Source organism: Bubalus kerabau, chromosome 1 (assembly GCF_029407905.1).
Source record: "Bubalus kerabau isolate K-KA32 ecotype Philippines breed swamp buffalo chromosome 1, PCC_UOA_SB_1v2, whole genome shotgun sequence".
Classification (NCBI taxonomy): Eukaryota; Metazoa; Chordata; class Mammalia; order Artiodactyla; family Bovidae; genus Bubalus; species Bubalus kerabau.
In genome coordinates, this window is record NC_073624.1 from 13,084,187 (window position 1) to 13,094,225 (window position 10,039).

A 10,039-nucleotide genomic window follows, 5' to 3' on the forward strand; every position below is an offset into this window, starting at 1 on the left:
TGGCAACCCACTACAGTGTTCTTGCCTGGAGAATCCCAGGGACGGCAGAACCTGGTGGGCTGCCGCCTATGGGGTCAGAGTAGGACACGACTCAAGCGACACAGCAGCAGCAGCAGCAAAGAGATGTTACAGTTTTGTTTTTTTTAAAAAACATTGTTGGAAACCAGAGTCGTTGGTTATTACAGTTATGATTCTCAGGGATGGTCTAGGGGCTAGGAATCTTCACTGCCAGTGCAACAAAGCACGAGGTCAAGGTTATTAGGTCAAGCTCTCGAGAGCCCTGTTGTCAAGGAAACGACTCAGCCCCGCCAGCTTCGGCAGACCCGTACAGGCCGCAACCGGCGGAGAAGAGGAGTGGTCCGAGGTCTTGTCACTCAACTCAGGCTCGGAAGCCCCGCCCCCACGCCCGGCGCGCCCGGAAGGCCTGCCCCCTCGCCGAGGTTTAGCGAGATAGGCCGCGATTGGAGGTTCAGGCGTTGACGAAGCTTTCCGCTTTGGGTGGCCTTTCCGCTCGGGCGGCTGTCGAGGGGGGCTCGGGGAACATTTAGCGGGGCTTCACGGTCCCTGAGCCCTCGGAAGTGCGATGAGGTCGGTTAGCTACGTACAGCGCGTAGCCCTAGAGTTCAGCGGGAGCCTATTCCCACACGCCATCTGCCTCGGAGACGTTGACAACGACACGGTCGGTGCATGCGCACTGGAGACGCAGGCGTCTGCGCACGCGGGGCGGGGCCAGGGGCGGGGGAGGCGGCCGGCGCCTGCGTGCTGCGTGGGAGCGGATGGCGTGCCCTGCAGGCTGGGCGGTGCGGTTCGCGCGCGTGCGCACGGGCGCTAGGGGAAATGGACTGGGAGGGGCCGTGTGGGCAGGTCAGGTGCAAGGTGTCCTGGCTGCGTTGCTCCGGAACCCTGGTCCGGTGTCCTTATAGGGGCTCGCGTAACGTGTCTGCTGCGTGGTTCAATGACTTATGTCCAGGAGGAACCAATAAACTGCATGGCCCGCTTCCCTTTCAGAGCCTCGGAAAATAAACACGGAGTGCGCGTGCGGCTCCGCAGGAGCACCTGCCTCCCGACCCGGCCTGGCCCGGCCCACCGGACGGCTTTGGGCGCCTGGCCGGGGCGTCTTCGCCTGGCCGGCCATCCTTGGCTTGAGTTACAAGCTCAGTGTCCATCTCCCTTTCCTCTCCTTCCTTCTCCCGTCGTTAAAGTGTGTTAATACCAGTAGAACAGGCCCGAACCGAGTCTGGTGCTCGGTGAAGGCTCAGGGAAGCCTCAGCGTTGTCGTTAGTGTTGGATTGTGGTCCGAGGATTCTGCGAAATTCTGGGGAATTCAAAAGTGGACAGAACACTCCCACTGCGCGATAGTCACAATAATAGAGAAATGTCATAAGCCCATTGATTAAAATGTGCCAAGCGTTCTAGGGTGGGGGCATCGAAGGGGGCCATGGCTGTTGAGGGTGCCGGACGCTTTTCCCCCATAATCTCTATTTCACAGTCTAAATGCAAAGCACATTGTTGCCTTCTGGCTACCTGCGTCTCATCCTCACCTCCCTGTTCTATGCTCTCTTTTCCCTGGGAATACACTCAGTTCAGTTCAGTTCAGTCGCTCAGTCGTGTCCGACTCTTTGCGACCCCATGAATCGCAGCACGCCAGGCCTCCCTGTCCATCACCAACTCCCGGAGTTCACTCAGACTCACGTCCATCGAGTCAGTGATGCCATCCAGTCATCTCATCCTCTGTCGTCCCCTTTTCCTCCTGCCCCCAATCCCTCTCAGCATCAGAGTCTTTTCCAGTGAATCAACTCTTCGCATGAGGTGGCCAAAGTACTGGAGTTTCAGCTTTAGCATCATTCCTTCTAAAGAACACCCAGGGCTGATGTCCTTTAGAATGGACTGGTTGGATCTCCTTGCAGTCCAAGGGACTCTGAGGAGTCTTCTCCAACACCACAGTTCAAAAGCATCGATTCTTTGGCGTTCAGCCTTCTTCACAGTCCAACTCTCGCATCCATACATGACCACAGGAAAAACCATAGCCTTGACTAGACGGACCTTTGTGGGCAAAGTAATGTCTCTGCTTTTGAATGTGCTATCTAGGTTGGTCATAACTTTTCTTCCGAGGAGTAAGCGTCTTTTAATTTCATGGCTGCGATCACCATCTGCAGTGATTTTGGAGCCCAGAAAAATAAAGTCTGACACTGTTTCCACTGTTTCCCCATCTATTTCCCATGGAGTGATGGGACCGGATGCCATGATCTTCGTTTTCTGAATGTTGAGCTTTAAGCCAACTTTTTCAGTCTCCTCTTTCACTTTCATCAAGAGGCTTTTTAGTTCCTCTTCACTTTCTGCCATAGGGCTAAAACATCCCACCACTCACCCCCACCCCATCCCGCCCCGTCCCTAGCCTCTTTTGCCCTGTGATGGGAAAGGTATTTTGAGGCCTCTTTGCTCTACCTCCTCTAGGGAGGAAAAAGTTATTCTCGTAAATTTGTATTATGTTTTCTGGGCTTTCATGTTTCTTCATATACTAAGCAGTATAATTTTATGAGAAAATCAAGGGAGGCATTTTAGAGCAGTAAATTACCGAAGTGACTCTAGAGATAGTCATTTTCCATTTTATCCGATCGTCTTCTTTGTTTAAAAGGGAAGATTATATGCCTTTTCTCATAGCTTCAGTGTCACTTTTTTTTTTTGAAATTAAATTGTACTTTTCTAACTGCATTGCACACTCAGTTCTGCAACATTAGGTATATTATACTACCCTTAAAAAAAAAGTTGTAAGCTCCAGAATGACAGGAATTTTTAATCTTTTTTTCCACTGCTGTATTCCCTTCCAACACCTATAGTGCCTGGTGCATAATTAACATTCAATAAATGTTTGTTGACTAAATGAGAGTTGTTAGGAAAGGCAGATGTTATTATGTATCTCAAGGCAATTTGAGGGGCTTTGCCTGTTATCAATAAATGTAACTAAAAGAAGGGCAAGTAGGTGAGGTAGTTGGCTAGCGATGGGATGTGGTCCATTCAGCCTGCATGAGTGTACATAGACATTTTGTAACTGGTGCTCCAGGCCAATCTTAGGAGATTCCAGGCTAGAAAAAAGACTTTTATTTCATCCTGATAAACCATTCACCTAAAGTTTTTTTACAAGTGATTTATTTCCTGCTAAGAGGGAGAAGCCAGGGATAGAATACACACCCACTCAGAGAGAACTCACTTCGTTTCTGTTAGCATTTCTGAGTGAAGCTGTGCTCTGCAGCTTGGTTCTGTAGTGTCACCGAGTGACCTCCTGAGGCCAGGGCCAGGATGGACTGCAGAGGAGCACCCATGCTGGGGAGCAGGTGGAGTACCCTGGAAGGGTCCCCTTCCAGGACGCCTGCTGTGGCCTGGGTTCTGCCCTCTGAGCGGCACCTGCTTGCTCACCACACTTAACCACACTGCTCTATGAGTCTCATCCCTGCATCTGTGCCCTTGCTGACTGAGGTCCTTCTCAGCAGTTGTTAAACTGCAAGTCTGTGGCATCTGTCTTTGGATCCCCTCCAAAGATTTTTCCCTGAAAAAAAAAAAAACTAAAGGGCTGACTGGGCATTCTCTTTGATTCTGATTTTTCTTTGTTTCTTAAAAAAAAAAAAAAAATTATAATTTGTCTATTAATGGAATTACCTGGCAGTCCACTGGTTAAAACTCGGCGTTTCCACTGCAAGGGGCACAGGTTTGATTTTCTAGTCCAGAAACTAAAAGATTGCTCATGCTTCACCTCATGGTGAAAAAAAAAAATCTCTTGAGAAAATAGTATTCATATGAGGACAGGAAGGGTGTTAGATGTCCCCCTAAGGGGGAATCTTGAAAGGACATCTGGAAATAGGTTTGTGGAGCCAGTTGGTTTTCATGGTTATCCCCTTGAAAGGGCAGCCAGCCTTTGGGGAACCTCTGGGAAAGGAGGGTCCAGGTGTAAATGGTGAAGAGGCTCCAGACCCTCCTGGGAGCTTGGCCACCACTTGAGGGCACTAGAGGCCCAGAACTCAGATGCTGCCCCTCAGGCACCTCCAGTGGGGGTGCAGGCACCACTGCCCTCAAGTGGTGGCTAAGCTTCCGGGAGCGTCTGGAGCCTCTTCACCATTTACACCTGGGCCCGCTCCGAGGCACCAACATCAAAAGATCTTGTTGCTAGAGGAGGGAGTGCCCCAGAGCCACCACTGTTTTTATTTGGCCTCTGATTAAGTATGAACTCTGAAGGTAAATTCCCCAAGTGTGTTAGTCACTCAGTCATGTCCGACTCTTTGCGACCCCATGGACTGTAGCCCACCAGGCTCCTCTGTCCATGGGATTCTCCAGGCAAGAACACTGGAGTAGGTTGCCATTCTCTTCTTCAGGGGATCTTCCTGAACCCAGATCTCCTGCAGGGCAGGCAGATTCTTTACCATCTGAACCACCAGGGAAGCCCTAAATTCCCCCAAAGTTGCATATGTGGGGTTGTTTTCAAAACTTGTCCCATGCATCAGGGTGAATTAGAAGAGCCAAAGGCAGGCAGGTAGGGCGTTGAGCTGTTCAGATGTCAGGCTCTTCTGAGATGGATCGCAGATTCTGTATTGCCCCTTGTCTGAGCTGCCCTGCTCTCAAAGCCCACACACCGCTGCGTGGAAATAAACTGGGAAACCATGGCTGTGTTGGTCTCAAAAATATCTGTGATAAAGTCACTGAAGATACAGATTGAGGTTTTGTGGTTTCTGCAGGGTGGGCCGAGTCTAGAAGGCCTTGCATGGCTCAGCAGGACCCCAGCCTAACTCTCTCTTCTCTCTCCATTTGAAGTTAAATGAACTGGTGGTGGGGGACACCAGCGGAAAGCTGTCAGTGTATAAGAATGATGATAGCCGGCCGTGGCTTACCTGCTCCTGCCAGGGAATGGTCAGTATTCAACCCTGGGTCCCTCCTGTCCGGGCACTGTCGAAGCTGGGGGCCCCCACCAAGCTCCCCAGCTTGTGCTCGGCCACCAGCTCCTGGTTCAGGGCTCATTTGAGTCAGGGAGGGAAGCCCCCAGGCAGAGCTCTCCCAGCTGTCACTCACGGATGCACAGTACACAGCTGGGCTGGTTTTCGTTTTATGTGATGGAATGACTCCTCTAGTGCTCCTGGATCTGCATAGGTTGTCTGTTGGTATGAAGTACAGTAGAAAACGGGGTGGTCATTTGATTAGGTCTAGAAACGGTAGTCTGGCTCCCTTGATACATGTAGTTTTTGTTTTGTTTAAGCCCAAGTTGTCGTCACTGCTTTAGGTCCACACACCACTGTCTGGTACACGGGACCCAGAGCACGGTAACAGGATTAGCACAGCCTCTTGACACGGGCCGTGTGCACGCGCTTTCAGCCAATGACGGAGTTGCAAGGAGGTCAGGGAGCACTGGGGTCCCTAGGCGCGGCCCCCGAGCCCCTCTCTATTCTCTTGCAGCTCACTTGCGTTGGGGTTGGAGACGTATGTAATAAAGGAAAGGTAAGAAGCCCAGGGGCCCGCGGGCTTCTCTCGGCCCACCCCCGATTCCCGTGCTCTGACCACCAGCCCCCTCCTCTGCCTCGTCTCGCCCAGAACCTGGTGGTGGCTGTGAGTGCAGAGGGCTGGTTTCACTTGTGTGACCTGACGCCTGCCAAGTCCCTGGATGGTTCCGGGCACCACGAGACCCTTGGTGGGGAGGAGCAGCGCCCAGTCTTCAAGCAGCACATCCCTGCCAACACCAAGGTCATGCTGATCAGCGACATCGGTGGGCATGGCTGTGTTTGCAGGCAGCTGGGGAGTAGGAGTTGGGGCAGCAGAGCAGGGGTCAAGGGAGCTGGGGGGTCGTCAGTATTCGTCTGGGCGGTTGTTATGCGTTTAACGCCGAGTTACTGCGCTCCTGTCATAAACCAGGCATCGTCCTGGGTACTGGGGTTGCAGTAGTGAATAAAACAGACAAAGATCATGGCCCTCTTGGACGTTTACAAGGTAGCGACAAAAAATAAGCAATAGAAATGGGGTAAGAAAATGAAATAGTACACTCGAAGGTATAGAGGAGATACATTAAGAAAGGGGCTGGAGGGGGTTGAGGAAGAGATGGCTGTTCTGAGAGGAGTTGTCAGGGAAGTCCCTGCTGGGAGGGGTCATCTGAGCAACAAGTCAGGGTTGAGAGGAGTGAGCCCTCAAGGTCAAGGTCAAGGGTGCGGGGCGGGTACTTGGGCCAGAGGCCGTCTGGAGGGTGTTGGTAGGGATATGGGTGCATCAAGGCACTGGAGTCGTGTACCCAGGGAAGAGATGACAGGCCCCGCAAGGCAGCTGCCTGGTTCTGGATGTGAGGGAGGGTAGAGAGCAGGTCCCAGGCTCCAGGGGTTGGGTGGCGGCTCAGCAGGTGGGCCCGAGTTTGAACCTGATAAAAAGTGCTGGTGCTGGAGGGGTGGGGAGAGCGTGCTGGCAGGACTCAGCTGACCAAGGCAGACTTGGCTCCAGACCCGTCTTATTTTCCGGGTGTGCAGATGGTGATGGCCGTTGTGAGCTGGTGGTGGGCTACACAGACCGAGTTGTCCGGGCTTTCCGCTGGGAAGACCTGGGTGAAGGTGCCGAGCACCCGATGGGGCAGCTGGTATTGCTCAAGAAGTGGATGCTGGAGGGTCAGGTGGGCAGCTGAGGCCGGGACCGCAGACCAGGGGTGGGGAGGGGCTCCATCCTCCAGGGGACTTGGGGCTGAGGCGCAGGCGGGAAGAAGGGAAAATCGCCCGGTGACTGAGACCCAGAGGAGTTCACTTCCAGTGAGAGTCTTAGGGGAGACTGCGGGTAACAGGCAGACAGGAAAGGCCGCTGTGCTGAGTCAAGGGTGTGGTGTGTCGTGGTGGGTGGTCCCCGTGGACTCTGCCGTTCCCCTGCTGCTGTCCTTGAAGGCTAAGGACGTGTCCCAGGGCTCCTACCCTCCTGTCCCGGCCTCTGCAGGCTCCCCCTTCTCTCCCCAGCCCCCTGTAAGCCCCCATCCTCTGGTGCAGGTGGACAGTCTCTCGGTGACTCCAGGGCCCCTGGGTGTTCCTGAACTCATGGTGTCTCAGCCAGGCTGTGCTTATGCGATTCTGCTGTGTACCTGGAACAAGGACCCTGGGGCGACCCCCACCTCTGAGGGACCCATGGAGGGCACTCGGTAAGGGGTGTGTGGGTCTGTGGACAGTGGTGTGCCTGGCACTGAGGTGGGCTCCCAGGGCTGAGGACGGGTCTGCAGTTGGCAGAGCTGTGTTGGCCGATTCCCCGCGCCGGCACCAGAGCCCCATTAAGGAAGATTGTTCTGGGGCCAGGGAGTCCCTGCCGTGAGTTGTGGCAACTGAGGAGATTCCGGGGTTCCAGCCTGGCAGCTCCGCGCTCCCTCCCCCTCTCTTGACCTTCCCCCTGGGCCAGGTGGGCTGGGCTGTCAAGTCTCCAAGCTGGTCCACACCCTGGAATCTCGTACAGAGATGAGCACAAGGGGTTGGGAGAACCAGGTTCTCTTGGGCTCCCACTTAGTGCCACCCCTACCCCCTTCCCCACAGGGAGACCCCGGCCTCCCGGGACGTCGTGTTGCACCAGACCTCTGGCCGCATCCACAACAAGAACGTCTCCACTCACCTCATCGGCAACATCAAGCGAGGTGGGGGCGGCGGGGGTGGGGTGGGGCGGCGGATGCAGGGGTGAGTGGGGAGGAGGGGAGGTGCAGGGCCTCCCTCCATCTCTAGCCGTCCCTCCCCACCCTCAGTGCCAGCTCTGATCTCACCTTTCCTTCTTCTGGTCCTTCCTCCCTGCCTGCCCCCACCCCAAACCCCTCCCCGCCTAGGCCACAGCCCCGACAGCAGTGCCTCTGGCCTCTTTGCTCTCTGCACCCTGGATGGTGAGTCCCCCAGGTCAGCCGTGGGCTGTGCAGGGTGGGTGGTCATGTGCCCGGATATCTGCGCAGAGATGGGGTCTCCAGCCCGGCCTGCCTCTCCTCGCAGGGACCCTGAAGCTCATGGAGGAGGCGGACAGGCTGCTGTGGTCGGTGCAGGTGGACCACCAGCTCTTCGCCCTTGAGAAACTGGACGTCACGGTGAGCGGGACCTGGGGGAGGGGGGCGGCCTCCTTCAGTGGGGCCACTCTCCCTCCACAGCCAAGTCTTTCCTCCTCTTAGGGCTCCCTGGAGAGGTCTGACCCCCTGAAGTGAGCAGCACCCCCGCAGGAGGCCTCTCTCAGAGGCTCCCAGCAACCCCTACATCCACTGTGTGGCCTTTTTCAGGGCAACGGGCATGAGGAGGTGGTCGCCTGTGCCTGGGACGGCCAGACGTACATCATCGACCACAACCGCACCGTCGTCCGCTTCCAGGTGGACGAGAACATCCGCGCCTTCTGTGCAGGTGGGACCCTGCCCCGTGCCCAGCACACCTGTCCCCTTGCTCCAGTGACCTGGGGAGAGGGGTCGTCACCCGAGAGAAGCTGCCTGTGTTCCCCGGGGCTGCCACTGAGACAGGAACTCGGCAAACACCCACTAGGACGCCGTCCTGCCAGGGTTTCTCTCCGTGTCAGGAATGGACCAGATATCTTAGTGTTTTCCTTGCTTTACTGAGTTCCCAACAGAGGAGAAACAGAAAGGGGCCTTCAGTGCTCTGCTCGGTGTCTGTGGGCGGCTGGAAACTGCTGACACAAACACCCATGGGGCCTGAGCCTCCCAACTTTGTCTCCCCATCCCCGACTCCCCAGGCCTGTATGCCTGCAAAGACAGCCGCAACAGCCCCTGCCTCGTGTACGTCACGTTCAACCAGAAGATCTACGTGTACTGGGAGGTGCAGTTGGAGCGGATGGAGTCCACCAACCTGCTCAAAGTTCTGGAGGCCCAGCCGGAGTTCCGGGAGCTGCTGGGAGAGCTGGGCGTGGGTGAGCCCCGGGATTGGCAGGGCTGCTGGGAGAGCTGGGTGTGGGGGAGCCCCAGGGCCCGTGGCTGCAGGCACCCAGTGGCACAGGTCCCAGCAGACCCACCAGCCTCCGTCTCGCCCTCAGATCCTGATGAGCTGCCCGCCACCCGCGCCCTGCTTCACCAAACCCTCTACCATCCAAACCAGCCTCCACAGTGCGCCCCCGCGGGCCCCCAGGACCCCACCTAGCTGGACCGGCTTCCTGGCAGAACAAGGAGCCTTCTGAACCGCCCCGCCGCCCCCACCCCCACAGCTGTCTGGCATCTGGAAGACAGGGAGTGCACATTACTGGGGAAGGATGGCGGCACCCTTGCGTGCTGGGGACTGTAGACCCCTTGGTCGTCTTGGTGAAGGAAGAGACAAGCTGCCCCTCTGCCCATTTCCTTGTGTACCTCACCCGTCCCGTCAGCAGGCACTGCCCCTCCCCAGAGCCCCCTACTCCTGTTGTTTGTGAGGAGTGGCTACACACACAGGGCCCCCTACTTGTGGGGCCCCAACTTGAAAGGAAACCAGGCTTTGGGGCCAGAAGAGTGAAGGCAGTGAGGGCCCAGCCCCCCACAAGTTCCGTCTCCTGCAGCTCCAGGCGACTGACTTTACATTCCCGTAACATTCCTGTTACAGGAATGGCGAACCACAGATCTTCTTCCACCATGGTGGGGTTACACCCTCATTAAGCCATCATAGGTTGAAAATATCGTTAAGTGGAAAATGCATTTCCCACACCCCACCTGCTAAACATCACAGCTTAGCCTTCTCTGTGTTAACTGTGCTCCAAGCACTTACATCAGCCTGCAGTTGGACACAATCACCTAACACAAGCCTCTTTTATAATAAAGTGTCATTTACAAAAGTGTTGGAATAAAGTGGGTATCTCCTGTGATTTACTAAATACTGGACTGAAACACAGTGGTGACTGTGGGTACAGAATGGCTCTAAGTGTGTTGGTTGTTCACGCTCATGATTTTAAAATTTGATGTGGGTTTTCAATCCCAACGACAATCAGAACAGTACCCGATGCTCTTTATATCCCTTCTGCTGTGGATTCCTCTGCTCCAAGTCAGTGGTTTTCACATTGCAGGTTGCATGTCCATGCAAACGTGTGTGCTGAGGGCAACGTAGAATGTCCCTAC

At 55.3% G+C, this 10,039-nt stretch overlaps 1 protein-coding gene across 1 annotated transcript; it reads left to right on the plus strand.

The window, feature by feature from the left end:
• The first annotated feature begins 243 nt into the window (after positions 1–243).
• Positions 244–9,772, plus strand: ITFG2 (integrin alpha FG-GAP repeat containing 2). Its single transcript, XM_055568458.1, has 12 exons — positions 244–679; positions 4,801–4,896; positions 5,437–5,478; positions 5,572–5,743; positions 6,489–6,628; positions 6,990–7,138; positions 7,521–7,618; positions 7,802–7,855; positions 7,959–8,050; positions 8,237–8,354; positions 8,698–8,871; positions 8,995–9,772. The coding sequence occupies exons 1-12, from the start codon at positions 584–586 to the stop codon at positions 9,096–9,098; spliced, it is 1,335 nt and encodes a 444-aa protein (XP_055424433.1). The 5' UTR covers positions 244–583; the 3' UTR covers positions 9,099–9,772.
• Positions 9,773–10,039: the final 267 nt, after the last annotated feature.